This window comes from Lissotriton vulgaris, chromosome 10 (assembly GCF_964263255.1).
Source record: "Lissotriton vulgaris chromosome 10, aLisVul1.2, whole genome shotgun sequence".
Classification (NCBI taxonomy): domain Eukaryota; kingdom Metazoa; phylum Chordata; class Amphibia; order Caudata; family Salamandridae; genus Lissotriton; species Lissotriton vulgaris.
Window position 1 is genome coordinate 360,249,921 of NC_141698.1, and position 20,329 is coordinate 360,270,249.

The following is a 20,329-nucleotide window of genomic DNA, read 5'->3' on the forward strand; positions in this document are numbered from 1 at the left end:
CTTGACTTTTTCAGCAACAATGGATTTTATCAAGTAACACTGTGCATTTTTGGGTTTTTGAGACCCAACTTACAATGTAAAAAAATGACATTCCTCAGAATGAAGCATTCTAGTGAATGGCAAGCCAGAAATGGCTGAAAGTGTTAAACGATCCTCAATCCAGCACCAATCACCAAAGGCTCAACCCTAATCTCCCTCCTTGTGCGCTCCCAAATTCACATTCCACTCTCCCCTCTTGCACCAGCCCCGGGGTTGCATATATAATAAAGTAGTCATCTAGCACCACAGAACAAGCAGGTATTCTGTGGGTGCCTTTGTAGAACGATATATATGTATATATACATATTCATGAGAGTTGTGTGATTTTGATATGTGTATAGTAAGAGGTGTGCTCATGTAAATGCTGGTTGATGGTGAATAGTGTGAGTGAGTGCAGAATGAGAGGTGTGTAGGGTGAAAAATGTGCCAATGTGAGTGTTGGGTTAGCTCTGAGCTGCAAGAATGCAATGTGAGAGGAGGGCCCATGTGAGTGTCGGGTGAGAGGAGTGTGTGCAAAGTGAGAGGAGTGAGTGCAGGGCAGTGTGAAAAGTGTTAATGCAGGGTGAGTGGTGTGCCTGTGTGTGGGGCAGGGTGAGCGGCAAGAGTGAAGGGTAATCTGTGAGAGTTAATGGTGAGTGCATGTTGAGAAGAGTTAGTGCAGAGTGAATGGTGTGTCCCGTGAGTTCCGGCAGACTATTGACTCTGTGTGGAGGAGGAAAAAACAGAGTGCCTGTATAAATGCAGGCTGAGAGTTTTGTCCATGTGAGTGCAGGGTGAGAGGAGGAAGCGCAGGATGAGTGGTGTGACTCCAGGGTGAGACCTCTGCTTGTTTGTTTGGTGTGAGTGCAGGGTAAGTGCTGTGCCGATATAAGTGAAGAGTTAGCTGTGTGAGTGACAGGAGTGCCTATGTGAGTTCACAGTGAGCGATGTGAGTAGGGTGAGAGGAGTTACTGAAGGGTGAATAATGGGATATATTAGTTTGGATGCGGGTGAAAGTGCAGAGTGGGAGGAATGAATGCATGGTAAGTGATGTGCTTGTTTGAGTGAGATGGCGAAGTGAGCTGTGAAAGTGACAGGTGAATGAAGTGTCAAATGAGTGCAGGGTGAGTAGTGTGCTTGTGTAAGGGCACCATGAAAAGCATGAGTGCATGGTGAGTGGTGTGAGTGCAGTGTGATCACAGTGAGTGCAAGGTTAGTAGTGTCCTCGTGACAGAAGGGTAAGTGGAGGGAGAATGGTGTGAGCTCATGGCAAGGGGCATGAGTGTAGTTTGGTTACTGTGAGTGCAGGGTGTGCGGTGTGCTCGTATGAGCACGGGGTAAGAGGAGGATGAACGCAGAATAACAGCATGACTGCCGTGTGATTGGTGTGAGTGTAAGTTGAGTGTTGAAAGTGCCTAGTGAGTTGAGTGTCATGTGCATGCAGGGTGAGGAATATGCTTGTGTGACTGATGGGTAGAAGGGTGAATGCTGTGAGTGCATGGTGAGCAGTTTGAGTACAGTGTGATCGCTGTGAGTGCACGGTGAGCGTGAAAGTGAAGGGTGAGCAGTGAAAATGAGGAGTGAGTTGTCGTAGGGTTTCCGATAGAAGCTACACTGATGCCATTAAGGCATCTAATCAGGGATGGAGGGTGGGAGAAATAAATATTGTGCTGATCCTGCAACAAACTTTCAGTCTCCTCATTAGGGTTTCCATCTGATCAGATTTCTACCAACACCACCTGAATTTTTATGTCCCAACTAGTACAAAAATAAGCTAAATCACCTAAAGCCTGGTTGTTTTAGCACTTATCTGTGCATACTTCCAACAGCAAATATAAATAGAAGGCACTTTTAAATGTATTCCAGGGCTGCAATGAATGATCCATGACTAACAATTAAAGGAAAACAAAGACAGAAACATCATGTTACAAATGAATAGGTGCCATTTTATTTACAACCCTATTTAGTGTCAAGGCGAGGCCTTTGCAGACTCTTTAAACAACAAATGGGCTGTATTTTTCTTTTGGAAAGGTGGCATCCCAACTCTTGAGATGCCTTCTCACCAAATGCATTCTCCCCCTATGGCAGTAAATACAAATGTAAGGAATAGGCAGAGTGGGGGCCCAGGGCGTACTGGAACGAGTGAAAAAAGAAACAAACAAAGCCTCGTTCAACTGTTCACAAAAAGCATGTACATGGTCTTTTAAAGACCTGTGAAAAACTCAGGTGTGGCTGAGGTAAGAACCCAGACACTATCACAGCAGCTCAAACTGCAGCAGCCCATGCTGAGAGACATGAAAGGGGGGCTAAAGCCCTTTTCGCCCTGTGGGCGTTGTGCACCTGTACTGGGTGGGTTTACACATGCAGTGGTAAATGTGCGTGTTATTTTACCATGTGGTAAATCCACCCCACTGCCATGTAACTCATAATGGGTAAACCCCACTGATGCATCAGACCAACTTTAATTAAAAGGTGCTGTTCAGACAGAAGCATGTAGCACTCCAAGCTTTGGCTCAAGGATTTATTCATTCATTCGTCTCAAACTACAAGTAATTTGTTAGTCTTCAGGACTTCTCTTCAGTTGAAGATAAGTGGCCGTAGTTGGTCCCCGGACTCAATTAAAGAGAATCTATTGCAGGACTAGATCTCTTCAAATGGCAAGATTCTGGTCTTCCAAGACGCCTCCTGGCGCTGGGATTCATTTCCAAAGACTGTGGCCTGGATGACATTTTGGACAGTCCTTGGGTGTTAGTGATCTGCATCAGGGCCAAGAGTTTACTTACCGACTCATGGCACTTTATAGCCAACCCTAAATTTATGAAGGGTCGTAGCGGAGAGGCCTGTAGCCTTTTTTGTGCCATTATAGGCTAACAACCCAGTGTGCTCTTGATTAAAATGGTCTTTCCCCAGGATCAACCAGAGATCTGTTCTGTAGCTACCTATGGTACAGCAGGTGCAGTGGCCCTGGGGCAAGTGGTGTGAGGGGCCCACTGCCTGCTAATCACCAGTGTTTTTACTACTAAAATCAAGGTTAAGGGGGTCCATTTTCTCTGCTTGGATTAGGGCTCATGGAAACCTTGCTTTGTGACTGCTATCGATCCCTAGATATCCACAACTTAATTGCGTAGTGCTACTTGAAGATCCATTGGGCCGACTCCATGAGGAGTGTATGACTGCCAGGGCAACCAGGCTATCAGCCAATTGTGGCCAGCATGGCTCACCACCCTCAGCTCTCTTTAAAAGATAGGAGTTGGAAGGTACACCTTGTATCTTCGGGACACGTGCATTGTTCAAGATGACTCCAAATGATTTTGTGGTGGAGAAAGTCTGAGGACCACATGTACAAATGGTTTTAGTTGAAGCAAACGGAGAATCAGGCCGTTTGTGACCGCTAGATAGCCTTTTGACATGTACTAATCCTATTTTGCAATTTTTAACCTTTTTTCGAATCGCACAATAGGGCCTGGGAGTCGGTATTAGGAAGGGCCATGTTTAGGGTGTACTTTTTTAAGAGCGAGTCGCAGGGAGGTGTATGAATGTTTTGCGACTGGAATGCGGTTGCAAAACATTCCCATTTTAGCGGCTATTTCAACTAGGTAGGAAACTAGTCTAAAACGGTCTCCTTTGTGAATGGTTGTAAAACGTTTTATTAAGAGCAAGCTGTGGTCCCACAGAACGTTTCATTTTTCTTTTTGAAACGCATCCGATTTTCCTATAAGCAAAATGGGCTGCAATTAAAAAAACAATTGCTTAATTTAAAACCAAACAAACAACATGGTGGTCTGCTGTCCCCAGCAGGCCGCCATCCCTGTGCTTTTAGCGATTCCCATTGTGCCGCAAATTGCGATTTACCTCATAAATATTGAGGAAGGAGGTCCATTTGCGACCCACTGTGTTACGCTAAATGTGTGTGAAACATATTAGTACATCGCTGTTTGCGACTTCCTAATTGCGAATTCGCAATTAGGAAGTCGCAAACAGATTACTTTGCACATTTGACACTAAAATGTTTATAGTCGTTTAGCTGGTAAAATGGCTCAGTTAGGTAAATTCCCACCACTAACACTGGCTGAAAACTGCAGGTCACAGGTTCAAATCCAGGCAAAGGCCAGCTCAGCCTACCTCCACTTCAGTTTCAGCAAATTAATTGTTGAATTCACTAATAACAACATCTGGAACAGTGCTTAGAAGCCGCAACATTGAGGTTTGAAACGCTATAAGGAAAGTAAGTTCTGAAAGCCCACAGAAACCATATCTGACGGAAAAGCGCAGTTTGACTAATGTTGTCCAAGCTCAACTGCCATGTGCTGAACATGCACAGCCTAGGGTGAAACTGATTCTGTTTGTGAGTAGATACAACATCTGTATACTCTGTCCTAGTCACAGATCAGACATCAGACCCTTCCATATAGTCCTAGTTTATATCCCCATCAGCATAAAGACTGGATTTATGAGCACCTCAGAAAGTTGCCTTTCTCCCATAACCTAAGATTTCTACTCATCTCCTCCTCATTTTGATCTCATTTCAAATGTGGGGCATTATTTTGTGATGCCATTATAACTCGGGCAATATCTAGCAATCCCTCATTCCCACCGACAGAGGGACAATGAGGTGCGAAGTTTCATAAAAACAACTATTACTACGCCATGTAGGATTTCTTTAAACTATGAATGAGACTTTTGGAAGAAGGGCGTGTTTGTATAGCAGCAATAGCGTAAAGCATTCTAATAGACTGTAAAATAGGTCTCAGGCCTTTCTTTTTTGTCAAGTCACTGAACGACCTGACCTACAGATAAGGTGTTCCTGCACGTCATACCGCCAAGACCCCCTACTCCCTGGTAGTGTTTGAGAAGAGATAAGATAGCCCCGCCTCCTTGGGTGGAATCCGAAACTGCCCAATCACGGTGGAAGGCTGCCAGGCTCTTCGGCCCCCTTGCCCTTTAAAAGGGGCTCTGCCCGGCACAGAGCACGGACTGTCTCCAACTTCCATCTCTTGTGTATCCTGAGCCCGCCAGCCCTCACCCTCAAGATGGTTCTGTCGGCTGAAGAGAAGGCCCTGGTGGTCGGCCTCTGGGGAAAGATCTCTGGGCACTGCGATGCCCTCGGGGGAGAAGCCTTGGACAGGTGAGGACGGTCGATAGGGTCTAGCTTCTTTGACGTCACGTTATTGATGATCACATGTAACCTTTAATTTCAGAGAGCAGCCATTGTGGGGCACACGTATGCCAGCCACTGAGAGCGAGCAGGCTGGTGTGGGTGGGCAGCGTCTGACAGGGGACCCCATAAACAGCTAGCCTTGGGCTAGAAGTTTGTCAAACTCACTGGGTGTGGTGTCTAACTTCTCTATGTCAATGAGCTCACTTTAAAATTGTACGTGTGTTTAGAAATATGACCTGAATGTCAGGGTATTGGTGGTGTACTTTTAGCTGTTGGCACACATTCCTGGCACCTGTTCATTAAGGCAACTCTTGTTGGCATGGCACAATACCACATTTGATTAATTCACATTATAAACCAGCAATAGGGCTGAGGTTTTCTTTACAAAGTATGTCATATTTCTCAGGATCCTTTAAGATGGACAGTGGCCCAGCATTGCTTCATTTGGAAGGATGGGGCCTGCTGCTGGGGCCTGGGGCTGGTGGTTCAAGCAACAGAGAAATAATGCTTTCGCTTATCAGTAACATGCAGGGTTAGAGCCACTTGGGAGCTGTAAGAATTTACAACATATTTGGGTGGGTTTGGTTTAGACCAGTGGTTCTCAAACTTTTTAGAACTGCGACCCAATTTTTAGAACCCCAATTTTTAGAACGCGGCCCACCTGGCTTCATTGGAGATGAGGCGGGCTATTTATTAATGGAACCAGAGCATACTGCAGTAGCGCACGGCAGGTGGCGTAGCAAGGTGGAGGGGCGGTCCGCCCCGGGTGACACACGTTTTGGGGGCTGCAGCCTCCACCCTCCACCCCGCTCTTACCTCCGGCAAACGCAGAGACCGCGACATGCGGCAAAGGTCTAGCTATGCCGCTGGCGCACAGTCATTTACACACAGCACATTCTCCATTGAAATAGGCACAGACATACAGTTTTACTGATACAACTATATGGCACACAAATGATAATGTGTGGAAAGCGGGTTTCAGTGAATATTTATCATTTGTGCATCACTAAGGAAAGTGTCTTGATTTTTTTTATCCTATTAAAATGCTTGCTTCCATTACTCTTCAGAATTACAAAAAATATGTCCTTAATTTTTGCTTTCCTGACTGCTGAATGGGTACTGTTCATTTATAGATTTTTTGACATTTTGTTGTGTTTTACAAAAATGGCACTCTACAGCCTTCCCTTTCTCCGACTGCAAAGTGAGAGGAGTTTCTAAACCCCAATCCCCATCTTAAGAAAATAAGTAGCAATTTGGCAGAAGACTTGGCTGATATTTGGCCTCTTGGCTAGAGCCTCTGAGGATGTGGAAAGAGGGGACAGACTATTGGTGGTAACATGTTACAATGTAAATCATTGGTCAAAAGTTAGAGCTTCTGGATTGGTGGTAAAACACTAAAATTATGAGGTGTTAACAATTTAGAGCCTTTATGGGGGTAGAAATAGATCAGGGCGGGAAAAGGTTAGAATCAGCAGGAGTGGAAAAGGTTGGAACCTGTGGTGTCGTTAGAGTCTGTGGGAGCTGGTGTAATAATAGCGCTCCCTGGAGGTTGGAAGTGGTTGCAGCCTGCATGCTACAGACTGTAGAGGAGATGTCATGAGTTCTACAATATCAGGACACGGGCCACCAGTACTGTTTGGCGCCAGGAGGCTCAACCGTGGAAAACAGGGAGACAGGCTTAATGGTTCATTTATTAATGAATTAGCAGCAGGAACCGCAGAGCTTACCTCTCAAAAATGACTATTCCCCAAAACATTTGCTCAAGTTTTGCTACCTGGGTTATCAAAAAAAAGATTGTCAATCCTCTGATATTGATCTATTGCTGTAAAAAAAGATATTTGTGTCCAATTTTAGATTTTAAACGAGGCGCTTTATATCGGTATTTCTTCTTTTTAGAGTGGGGAGATAGTTGAGGGGTAAAATGCTTCCCTAGTTGCAAAGTACGTGTTGTTTAGTGCATTTTTTATATAGATGACATTTTTTTTGCAGGCTGTTTGCCAGCTTCGGTCAGACTAAGACCTACTTCAGCCACTTCGACCTCTCCCCGGGCTCTGCTGACGTGAAGCGACATGGAGGCAAGGTCCTGGGCGCCATCGGTGAGGCAGCCAAGCACCTGGACAGTCTGGACCAGGCCCTATCCAAACTGAGTGACCTGCACGCCTACAACCTCCGCGTGGACCCCGGAAACTTCCAGGTGAGCCTAAATCATCGTAATCTAAAAAAGTAAATACATAAAAAAAAAAATACCTATAGGGCTCATCTGTTAGATTTGTTAGATAGCATTTGGGGCAAAACCATGGACTTCTTTTGTACAGTGATAACTGCACACTTGTCTTAATGCATTTCTGAAATTGGCAGACGTGAAGGAGCCAACCAAAATCGGATTGCTAAATTCAAGTGCACCCCAACAAATGTGACATCCCTGATTCGCAAATTGGCTAGTATCCTATTTACATCCAATTAAACAAGAAGGCGGAATAACTTACAAGCTGTGCATGTTACTTCCCGCTGCTGAATTTGTTTTGTAGAATGGAACAACAATCATTAGATCAGGGCTTGATAGGCAGGGCATGTATTCCACGTTTTTCGTGTGTTGTTTGTGGTGTTCAACTCTTTCTTCTCTCTCTTTCAGCTGCTGTCCCACTGCATTCAGGCTACACTGGCCGCCCACTTCCCTGCTGACTTCACCCCTCAGTGCCAGGCTGCCTGGGACAAGTTCCTGGCCGCAGTGTCTGGTGTCTTGACCTCCAAGTACAGATAAGCCTTGATCTCCCCTCAGGAAGACTGTCTATAGCAAAAACAAGATGGCCTCCAGGATGGTACACATAGAAACTTGCTGAAAGCTCAGGGAGTCTACAGTCAGTCGTCGTTTTGTGCTACCTGCTCCATCAGATATGGCCAATTGTTTATTTTGTAACATCTTAATAAAAAATGTGAAACTTCCTTCTGGGTCATTTGTATACAATTTTTCTTTGATTTGTATGTGGGAGGAGGTTGACTTTGTGGGGCAGCTTAGCATACCTCAGGCACCCACCTCACTGATGTGTGGCCTGAAGCACAAAAAAGCCTGCCTCACCAAGTGGTTGTGTTGCTTCCTCCACAGTTCAATAAAGTTACAGTGCCTTTAAATGGATTGGTCACACCTATACTTGGGCGAGACAGCGCACGTCAAAAGCCATGCTACACATTAAAGTGTGTGGAAAAGACTGCTTTGATGAAACAGGCGCCCAAAATATGTACAACACATTTGGCATATCACCATACAGACTTAACATTAAGGCCTCAGTAAACATAATTCAGAACCCAACTACCTAACACCTGGTACCCCTAAATAACTGCCCTTCAAATGTAATAAATGAGAACGCACCTCATTTCCTTTTCATACCCTGCGTGACATACCAAGGCCTTCCGTTTCTGTGCAAATGAACTCTGAACTCTAACGACAACATGTCTCTTGCCCCACCTGAGCGTACCCAACCTACGAAAAGTCCTAAAACAGACTGTAAAGCTGTCCCTGCTGTACCTGCTCATCAGTGACAACTTTACATTCTATGAAACAATTTTTCACACCTGAGCCATCAAAACTAAAACCCGCTCCTAACACATTTAACTAACAAATCCTGCTCTAACCCCTTCTGCAGGGGAGGACGGGTGGGGAACAAAACCTACCCCCCACTCTATGTAGCTGGCATGCCAAATGTACCCACAAAGAGGACCCTAATGCCCTGAACTTAAACTATTAACATAAATAGGCATCATTACCCCTACCCAGTGCCATCTCCCTGAAGTCCCAGGACTGCACCACCTGCCCAAAAAGACCTCCAAAGGCCAACTCGTCTTCAACTGCAACCATCACAACTCCAGCCCTACAGCTGATAACTGCATCCCATCATTAAAAAAAATGAAATTCTTCAAATCTAATATCAGGGTGGATAAATCTGTCTATTCCTTACTCTACAAAAAAATCCTAATTTCTCTATTTGCCTTCCCACTAGAATTACCTACAGAGGCCAGCGTCCTTGCAAGGATTCACTTTAGTCCACATGAGGGCCGTACACGCCCATAGATTCTCTGAGGTTTCTTTTTATATTTTTCAGAACAAAACAAACCTTTCAACTGCACTGAGTAATGTTCCTCCAAGTAGGCAATGAAAATGTTGGGGCAACCCCAAGTGTTGAATCACTGTGCCTGAGTTGCCGATACCACTCCCCGACACGTGTCTCCGCTCCACCACCATTTCACTTGAATTTTTGTGCCATCAGCCCTCATTGTTTTCCAAAGCACCTCAGCTCCACCTGCCCTGCTGCCCATTTGATAAAAGAATGACCAGATTCCCAGACTGCTATCTCCATCTCACTAACACCATTATCCTCTTAACAGAGCTCCCTCCTGCTTCTGCTTATGTAGCAACACACCTATCTTGAATGAACCTGTGCCACAATCATTAGCTTGTGTGTTTAATAACGACAGAACTTTACGTAACACCATAAGCACTCGAAAACTACAAAGCTTGGAACCATCCTCATCTCTAAAAACCTATTCTGTCCCCATAAACTCTCAATGAACATTGCACCAATGTACTGGGTATAAACATACCACCTTAACAACACCAACCTACCCTTCCTCCTTTGGTCAGTCTTTGATTTTCATAGACATACTTTAACACCCTCTCCTTTTTTACCACCTCGTCCCAGCACAAACCACCCACTTCTATGTTCCCAAAAGATAAAACACCTAAAGGCCCCAAAAAACAACCGCACCATCACAAATGTAGAAAAAACCCGACTTCCTTGATATTCCTACACATGTAAAGCAGAGCAGCCAACATAACAATGCTATTGTTATCGGCCTCCTACATCTCCCTCCCCCACCCCTCAACAACCTTTTTATCAATTTCCCCCGCGTATGTCTCATAACCTCACAGTAGCTTGCCATAAATGCAATCCCTTCCAACCTACCAGGTACAGTGGCAGCGACAAACCTTTTCCAATCATTGACATAATGAAATGAACCATGTCATCAGTCTCTGAAGTTCATCTCTGTGCTCTTGGTGCCAATAATTCCACACAAAACTATAAATATGTCTTTTTGTTGAGAGCACCAAAGAACCTTCAATTAAGTCAATCATTCTCCACCTCCCATTTTCCAAAACTCCTCTGGCATTGGGTTCCTGTCCCGGTGCAGGCCCACAGAATCTCTTCCACTGTGAACGAGACAACGCATCCACACTGTCATTATCAAGGCCCCGGGCATACTTTGCTCTGCTAAAATTATAGTTTTATGCATACAGCCCAGCACAAATGATCTCAATAGCTGCAAAATAGCCATTTCCTGTGTGGACTACCTCTTGACAAAATTTGCCACTGATGTTGTCCATATTAAACAATACTTTCTTATTCTAGACATACTTTCCATAGGGCACCAGTGCCACAATCATAAGAACAAGCTTTAAAAACATGGCTCTTTACTAAACCCTAACTGTGTTTAGTTTGTTCCTTGCTCCTTAGCGCCAAGACAACTCTGGGTAATTGTTTGAGCTGGGTAAATCTCAAATAAAATCAAGAAAAACATGAACAACTCCAAAAAATGCAATGTTGCAACCTTCCCTTTTCCATGCTTTTGACCACTGTTCGTCACACCACTTCCATTGCCAGCGCATGCCGAAGTCTACTCCTGATGCATCTGAAATAAAGCCTCAATGGACCATGCCACCTCGTTGTCTAGGCCCCACAGGCAGGGTCAGCTTTAGGGCAGTGCGACTGGTGCGGCCACACTGGGCTTTGCCTTGGGGAGGGGGTGCTGATGTAAGGGGTGGGCACTGTGCTTAACAACAACTTACGACTTAAAAACACATTCAGCAGAGTTCCTTGTGCGTCCAGTTTTCAGGCAGCAATAAAAATGTAAAGATAGCGTTTGTTAATAATGTTCCTGCTAGAGAGAAAGATCAGATATTTGTCATGGGGCAGTTTTGACTTCGCCAGAAAGTAGTTCAGAGGGTTAATATGCCTTCTGCAAAGAACACTTACTGTGCAGATCACAGATCTGTATTTATGTGGATAGCTGAGTGGATTACTGCTTTTGTCACAGAGATCCTTTTGTTATTGCAGTTCATAAGATACAACCCTAATATAGAACAGTGACTCTTAAAAACTGTCATCAAAGAGCAGTATGCAAACTGCATAAAATAGGTTAGGAAGTTCTGTTTTTCCCCCAGTCTTTCATTAATTTTTCCTAATGTTGCTGAAAAGGTTTTTTTTGGGGTAGATATACATTCTTATTAGTAAAGTCAGCCTTTGCCAATCCTTTAAAACAAATGAAATGTATGTGAGAGAGGGGTGATGGAGAGATGAGGGGCACTTTTGAGGTGGTCTAGGGCAGTGCCAAAAATGATTGTTGCACTGGATGCCACCAGTGCTAAAAGCGGCCCTGCCCACAGGGATATCCCATTAAACTTAACTAAGAAGACTTCACACACATTAAATCCTACCCTCACCCCTGCCGACAGTCATAGCCTGTAAATAGTAATCCCAAAACGTGAATATTACACAAATTTGACTCACTCTTTGAAATCATTCCGTCCAACAATTGAAACAAACCCCTCCTCCTGTATTCTGGCACCCTTGCTTCCATCTTTAGACAATCAGTTTCAAATGATAGGGAAAGATGAACCATACTTTCTCAACTGTTTTCTCTTGGGGCCAAAGGAACCCCCAGATGCAACATTAACTTCTGAACACCCTACAGTAACTGCGGTAACTAAAAATGTCTATCGACTCGACAAAAAAAGAAATCATCCAAGTAGTGCATAACTAATGAAACTCCTGACATATGAACAACCAAATAGATCTACATTTTTCAAGTAATACATAAAATCTAGAGAATACAGGGCAGCTCATTGGTAAATCATTGTCTACAAACGGCTGACAACCAAGCTACATTCACTATACCTCAAACTCATCCTGCTACACTTTCAAGAGGCTAAATACTGACAATGTTGCTTTTTGCCATATACGCTCCCACTACTGCCTTCTTAACTAATTTGATGGCATCTCCTATCGATGAATACTTAAGAGAACTCATATATTCGGGCAGAGGTATGTGTTCTACTAATCAAACTCACCTTTTTCTTTCCTCTTCACCATGCCTATTGGGGAAATAACTAACCTGTCTAGTGGTCATGAATCAAAAAGACCCGTCAACCGAGCTTCCCTTCCTTAATAAAATTACTCAGCACCACTTCCAGATGCGCTTTTGCTGAGCATAAATTCTCTTCCCACTACCTCCCCCTCAGACCCTCATAACCAAGCCCAAATTCAAACTGAAAGCCCAGTGGTGGCTGGCATGACTTGCGTATGGCGGGGTAGGCGAGGTAGGGGTGAGGGGTGAATGGGGGCAAGGTTGAACAAGGTAAAACAAAACCCAAAAATTATTATACACTTACCTTGCTGCCGGGACCCAGGTCTGCTCCTTGCTCCTGCTCTCCTTATGGGACAGGAAGAACAGCCATGCTCCCTGACCAATCACAATGCTGCAATGCAGCGTTGTGATTGGTAAGCACCCGGCTCATCTGACCAATCACAATGCTGCAATGCAGCGTTGTGATTGGCTTTGAGGGTCCTGGTTCGACGCTCAACCAGGGAATGGGGCCTAGCCTTATTCTCCACGCAGGCTGGAACTCAGCCAGCATGGGGAACAGGGAAAGTGCCCATGACTGGTTTGGGCGGCCAGGCACGGCTGATCAAACAGTCATTGAGCCCTTAGGAGTGGGCAAACCACTCCTCTCCTGTCCTGCTCCGTGAGCAGAGCAGCCGCGACCACCCGCCCGCCCACAAAAGAAACATAACATTATAATAACTAAAAGTTATTAGCATTTTATAGTTCCTTTCCATTACGCTGCTCAAAAGCAGTGGGCGATGTTCCTCCGCCATAGTGGAGCAGCCGCCACTGTGAAAGCCAGGTAACAGCACTGCTGCCTCACCTTTTTTGTCGCCCACTTTTAATTGTCATGAGAGAAATTTTCAAATTGACCTTGTCTATCACTGTGTCTGTTGTTACCCTCCACCTACTTGTCCTCCTTGTCACCCTCCAATATAGTTCCTACAATGTGTGTGTGGATGTGTCCCTCAACATATAGAGCATGCATGTTTAAATCTGCAATCGCCTCTATTGCAGAACCACTTGTGGTATGCTCAGCAGGCACCTGACTGTCCTGTCTATCTCCTACTTGTTCCAGTGGTGCTGTATTTATTTTCAGAGTGGTAGTGGGAGTGATTGAAGTCATAGGGATTGTGAAAAATACAAGCATCACACAAAGTGTAGCAAATGAGCCACACCCAATCAGTAGGAGAGTGGTAAGGGTCTGATATGTAGCTGGTGGTGCATTTTAGAACGAGCTGTCACAAATACATTACTAAAGCATGGTGTAGTAGTGCACTCTCATTTACAGACAGCACATTTTCCTTGGAAATGACCACTACATTTTCCCACACATGATCCACCTACAAATGTGAACTGACGTTCAAAAATAAAACATTCGAAAACGGACCATTTTTCACCTTCTGAAGCATGACGTAATGGGCGGGTGTTATCTCTTTTGTCGAAAATCAGCCGTTTTTGCTCGAACATTGAATGCCTCCAAATGGTAATTAATTCAGTAGCGGCTCTCCCCCCCCCCCCCCCTCACCCGTAAGGGTCTCAAGGTGCTGGGGGGCCCCAGCACCTTGAGACCCTTACGGGTGAGCAGCGCGCTTTACAAATTCCCTGATTGATTGATTGATTGTACTAGGGTTCCCTTCTCCCTCTTCTCTAGACCTGTGCTCAGCTTCTCATCTCCAATCAGCCCAGCCTATTTTCTCACTGATCTGTTCTCGTAGAACATCCATTGTCTCCAACGTCACCCTAGCCATCTTGTTGCTATTGTTGCTCAGTGCTAGGTTCCACTACAGCATTTCAGCCAGAATGACACACTGATCTATGATCACACATACTCTTTCACCCAGTTCCTAGCAAAATGTAATAGCTGCTGGTGCACAGCTTTGGAGTTACTTCTGATCACTGTGGCTGGGAGTGCAACCAGTGGCTTTACAAAGCCCCCCGCAGCCCCCGCAGTGAGCGGGGGGGGGGTGCTGAGCTCCAGGGGACCCGCTCAGCACAGTACTCTTGCCTGAGAACTCCTGAGTGAGTCCGGAGGGGGGCCCCTCCATTTACCTTGAAGGGGGGTCCCCTCAAGTTTCATTACGCTAGAGGGTGCAACTTGGATGGAGGCGCACAGAACTGAAAATTCTGGGTGTAAAGAAGGTGTATGAAAGTCTCACCTTCATACTAAGCAGAGGGTCAGTGGGGTATGTTTCCAGAAAAAGTTGGGGGAGTGTGGTGATAAATTTGGCTTCGCCCAGGGCGCAGCTGAGAAAGGCCAGCCCAGGCTGGCTGCAGCAGCTACAAAGTCTCATGCCTGTGTTTTGTTTTTTTAACAGTGAGAATATGTTTCGCCCTTCTGGAAAAAAAAACAATTTTGCTCCTGTACTGCCCTTCCCCCACTCCACCCAACACACCAACCCCCCCATATGTTTACTGACTGTTCAGAGCAGGAGGTACATTTATGCAGAAAAAACCTATGGAATGTAAGTTCCCAATTCAGTGGGAATAAACTTGTAATTGTGCTGTACTTGGCCAGAGGACCAACTAGATCCAAACTACGGGCGGGGTTCTAAGACTTCCAGCCAGGCGCTGGTGGCAGCTGTTATGCCCAATAACCTCCTTCATGAATCCCCTCAATATCACTCTCCAACAGTGCACCTCACTTTTATAGGGCTACTCATTTTTTTTTTTTTTGTGAGACGTTTATTAGTGTTCAAAGGTACAATACATATAGCAAAGCCTACAACCCTGCGGGCCGGCTGCAAAAAAAGCGGTAGAACGTAAGGGTGAAGGGCTGCAGGGGAGGGTACGCTGCTGGGCCCCACTTGTCTCTGGCATTCTAGACTTCAGGTATTGTGCTTCACATCACATTCGTTCAGCAAATAAACAGTCCCATAAGTGACGTCTTATTTTACAATTTTACTATAATTAAACCATGAATACAGCAAACGAAAACAGAACAGTTCGTATCGGCGTGTCCCATTGTTCCTTTCACGGCTGCGCCGCGTCATGCCTGTCCTGCTTGCATGGTGCCAAAAAGAAGACCCCCCCAGGCAGTACAGTGTACATTGATGATGGTGCAGTGTATTGGGGGGTCAGTAGTGTGCATGCGCAAATAATCGCGGACTTGATGGGGGACAGCTCCTGTGGGCCGTGGCGCCACGCCGGTCGTCGGCCTGGCTAGCGGCGTGTGTAGCAGACAAGTGGAGCAGCCCAGCTGTCGTTGTGGCAAATGTCGCCCGCGCCTGGACTTGCCGTCGGGGGCGCGGCTAGTGGCGTCCTTCCACCGTGACGCGGAAGGGTGTTGTGGCTACAGCTGGGAATCGGGAGTCCGACACTGTAAACATGTGAACATGCAAGGGGACAGGGTAGGGGGGGGGTGGAGTGCACTTGCGGGAGCGGCTTCAATGTCTTGGAGCTGGGGGCAATTTACGAGGTGGTGTTCGCTTGAGAGTCCTCGTGTGGGTGGCCGACTGTGTCTGTGGCTTTCTCGCTTGCGGGTCGGCGCCCATGTCTGGGGGGGGTTGGGGGTTGGACGCGATGCGTGGCGCCGCCTATTGAGCCGTCGCCCCTGTGGCGCCCGCTCAGCACCGTTTTCTCTACGTGAGCCCTCTGACCGCGCCCTCCCCCTGCAGGGCCCCCAGGATGTCATCCCAGAGCTGTACGATCGGGAACTGCCTCAAACCAGCAATCTCCTCCCGGTGTAGTGCCGTGCCCTCTGCTCTGGCCCAGTTAGTGAAGGACGCAAACCAGTGTGCTGGAGTAGGTGGTTCCCGTCTCTTCCAGTGCCTAGTGAGCAGCCGCTCTTATAGGGCTACTCATAGTTCACTCATACTCAGTTCTGTGATCTGTATGGGTACACATTCTTTGCAGCTGGCACATAAACCCTCCATGCTAGTTTAGGATGAATCAAAACTGCCCCTAGACAAAATTTTGAACTCTCACCAGTAGGGACATTAATCATCAGAGGTACTGTGACATTTTTTATTGTTGCCTGAAAAGTGCCTTATGTTCAAGTAAGCTCAGGTGCTTTTAAACCAACAATGATTTTTAAACATAGCACCCCCACCAAAGTCAATAACCAGGTGCGGCTCAACTGGTTGCACCGCCCTAAAGCTAGTCCTGCTCCCGGCAATGGAACAGGACAAGCATTTTCCAGAAATGGAGTAAGAGCTAACCTCATAGTCATTATAGGAAGAAAAATATCTATGTAAGTGATGGGATTTGATACTTCCCGCAAATTCCAGCAAGCAAAACAAGTTAGCAGATTTTGTGTAAAAGATTTAAGGCAGAGTAGACTTCTCCCCTGAGAATTTTTTGAAACTTTTGGGATAACATTTTCTAAAAAGCCCAGACCCTTATACAACATTCATGAAATATTCAAGTTCTGTCATGGTGCACTAGGGAAGCCTGGCCTTTCCTAGGAGTAGATCTTGTTTTTTTTTTAAATGTCTTGGGTCAGAAATCACTTCCACTATACCAAGGTGATCATTTTTTCATGGGTGAGTCCCTTAAGCCAAGGAGTACATTCAATATGACAGTGTCAGAAATTTACCATGGATACTTCAGCCACAGTCATGGGTACCTCTATAAATGTCCATTGATATACAAGCATTAGCATTTTGCCACTGATACCTCCTATAAAATGAATACAGGACATCTTCTGACAAGAGTTACCTCAAATATTAGTTCTAACATTTTGCTATGGATCCACACCATATGCTAAGAATTGAGTGCATCATATCAGGATCTTCGGCCAGGTGTGGTAGCTTGTGCCCTGTGTCACAGCCGCTGGGTATTACTGGGCTAGCAGCTTTCTCAGTTAAACAGTTCGATTCCCCACAACCAATGATGGTGTCTTAATAGGAGCATGTCAGGGCCTGCAGTTTGCCATAGGTAACATCTCCCATCCATAAACTATAAGTGCCTTTGTTCATAAGGCAAGAATAACCTCCAGTATGCAAGCCTAGCAGCACACTTGCATGCATAACACACATACACTCACACACATTTTCTCAAACACATATTCTCACTATATCTCTTGCACTCTTTCACACATTTGTACTCTGTCACACTCACACACAGACACACTGGCATTCACACTTCCATTAGTCAATCTGCTTTTCTTGTGTTTGAAAAGCTTGCCCTGCTGCTTCTGCTATGTCTGCCTTGCCTTTTAGCGCAGCATAATAAAACATATTTTCTATATGCCATCAAAAATTAAAAAATTATTGCCCTGTCAATGTTTGTTGCAAGTATGATGTGAATGAAAAGTGCCCTTCCTTAAATAGCTGTACGGGTCTTATATTTGGTTTCCTGTGTAGATCAAGCAGCTACAGTATTGGAAATAAACTAATCCACGTTCTAACATGTAATATCGCAGCATCCACTGACCTTACGATATGCTTGACTTTTTCGGCAACAATGGATTTTATCAAGTAACACTTTGCATTTTTGGGTTTTTGAGACCCAACTTACAATGTAAAAAAATGACATTCCTCAGAATGAAGCATTGTAGTGAATGGCAAGCCAGAAATGGCTGAAAGTGTTAAACGATCCTCAATCCAGCACCAATCACCAAAGGCTCAGCCCTAATCTCCCTCCTTGTGCGCTCCCACATTCACATTCCACTCTCCCCTCTTGCACCAGCCCAGGGGTTGCATATGTAATAAAGTGGGAATCTAGCACTACAGAACGAGCAGGTATTCTGTGGGTGCCTTTGTAGAACGATATACATGTATATATACATATTCATGAGAGTTGTGTGATTTTGATATGTGCATAGTAAGAGGTGTGCTCATGTAAATGCTGGTTGATGGTGAATAGTGTGAGTGAGTGCAGCATGAGAGGTGTGTAGGGTGAAAAATGTGCCAATGTGAGTGTTGGGTGAGCTGCAAGAATGCAATGTGAGAGGAGGGCCCATGTGAGAGGAGTGAGAGGAGTGTGTGCAAAGTGAGAGGAGTGAGTGCAGGGCAGTGTGAGCAGTGTAGATGCAGGGTGAGTGGTGTGCCTGTGTGTGGGGCAGGGTGAGCGGCAAGAGTGAAGGGTAATGTGTGAGAGTGAATGGTGAGTGCATGGTGAGAAGAGTTAGCAGACTGAATGGTGTGTTCCGTGAGTTCCGGCAGACTATTGACTCTGTGTGGAGGAGGAATAAACAGAGTGCCTGTACAAATGCAGGCTGAGAGTTTTGTCCATGTGAGTGCAGGGTGAGAGGAGGAAGCGCAGGATGAGTGGGGTGACTCCAGGGTGAGACCTCTGCTTGTTTGTGTGGTGTGAGTGCAGGGTAAGTGCTGTGCCCATATAAGTGAAGAGTTAGCTGTGTGAGTGACAGGAGTGCCTATGTGAGTTCACAGTGAGCGATGTGAGTAGGGTGAGCAGAGTTACTGAAGGGTGACTGATGTGATATATTAGTTTGAATGCGGGTGAAAGTGCAGAGTGGGAGGAATGAATGCATGGTAAGTGATGTGCTTGTTTGCGTGAGATGGCAGAGTGAGCTGTGAAAGTGAGAGGTGAATGAAGTGTCAAATGAGTGCAGGGTGAGTAGTGTGCTTGTGTAAGGCCACCATGAAAAGCATGAGTGCATGGTGATTGGTGTGAGTGCAGTGTGATCACAGTGAGTGCAAGGTTAGTAGTGTCCTCGTGACAGCAGGGTAAGTGGAGGGAGAATGGTGTGAGCTCATGGCAAGGGGCATCATGAGTGTAGTTTGGTCACTGTGAGTGCAGGGTGAGTGGTGTGCTCGTGTGAGCACGGGGTAAGAGGAGGATGAACGCAGGGTAACAGCATGACTGCAGTGTGATTGCTGTGAGTGTAAGTTGCGTGGTGAAAGTGCCTAGTGAGTGGAGTGTCATGTGCATGCAGGGTGAGGAATATGCTTGTGTGAGTGCAGGGTAGAAGGGTGAATGGTGTGAGTGCATGGTGAGCAGTTGAGTACAGTGTGATCGCTGTGACTGCACGGTGAGCGTGAAAGTGAAGGGTGAGCAGTGAAAATGAGGAGTGAGTTGTCGTAGGGTTTTAGATAGAACCTACACTAATGCCATTAAGGCATCTAATCAGGGATGGAGGGTGGCAGAAATAAATAATGTGCTGATCCTGCAACAAACTTTCAGTCTCCTCATTGGGGTTTCCATCTGATCAGATTTGTACCAGCACCACTGGAATTTTTATGTCCCAACTAGTACAAAAATAGGCAAAATCACCTAAAGCCTGGTTGTTTTAGCACTTATCTGTGCATACTTCAAACAGCAAATATAAATAGAAGGCACTTTTAAATGTATTCCAGGGCTGCAATGAATGATCCACGACTAACAATTAAAGGAAAACAAAGACAGAAACATCACGAGGCCTTTGCAGACTCTTTAAACAACAAATGGGCGGTTTTTTTCTTTTGGAAAGGTGGCATCGAAACTCTTGAGATGCCTTCTCACCAAATGCATTCTCCCCCTATGGCAGTAAATACAAATGTAAGGAATAGGCAGAGTGGGGGCCCAGGGCGTACTGGAACGAGTGAAAAAAGAAACAAACAAAGCCTCGTTCAACTGTTCACAAAAAGCATGTACATGGTCTTTTAAAGACCTGTGAAAAACTCAGGTGTGGCTGAGGTAAGAACCCAGACACTATCACAGCAGCTCAAACTGCAGCAGCCCATGCTGAGAGACAGGAAAGGGGGGCTAAAGCCAATTTAGCCCTGTGGGCGTTGTGCACCTGTACTGGGTGGGTTTACACATGCAGTGGTAAATGTGCGTGTTATTTTACCATGTGGTAAATCCACCCCACTGCCATGTAACTCATAATGGGTAAACCCCACTGATGCATCAGACCAACTTTAATTAAAAGGTGCTGTTCAGACAGAAGCATGTAGCACTCCAAGCTTTGGCTCAAGGATTTATTCATTCATTCGTCTCAAACTACAAGTAATTTGTTAGTCTTCAGGACTTCTCTTCAGTTGAAGATAAGTGGCCGTAGTTGGTCCCCGGACTCAATTAAAGAGAATCTATTGCAGGACTAGATCTCTTCAA

The 20,329-nt window shown here is 45.6% G+C and overlaps 1 protein-coding gene across 1 annotated transcript; it reads left to right on the top strand.

Annotated features, from left to right (window-relative positions):
- The first annotated feature begins 4,982 nt into the window (after window positions 1-4,982).
- Window positions 4,983-8,119, top strand: LOC147685251 (hemoglobin larval subunit alpha-like). Its single transcript, XM_086941143.1, has 3 exons — window positions 4,983-5,143; window positions 7,166-7,370; window positions 7,809-8,119. The coding sequence occupies exons 1-3, from the start codon at window positions 5,049-5,051 to the stop codon at window positions 7,935-7,937; spliced, it is 429 nt and encodes a 142-aa protein (XP_086797269.1). The 5' UTR covers window positions 4,983-5,048; the 3' UTR covers window positions 7,938-8,119.
- The last annotated feature ends 12,210 nt before the right edge of the window (window positions 8,120-20,329 follow it).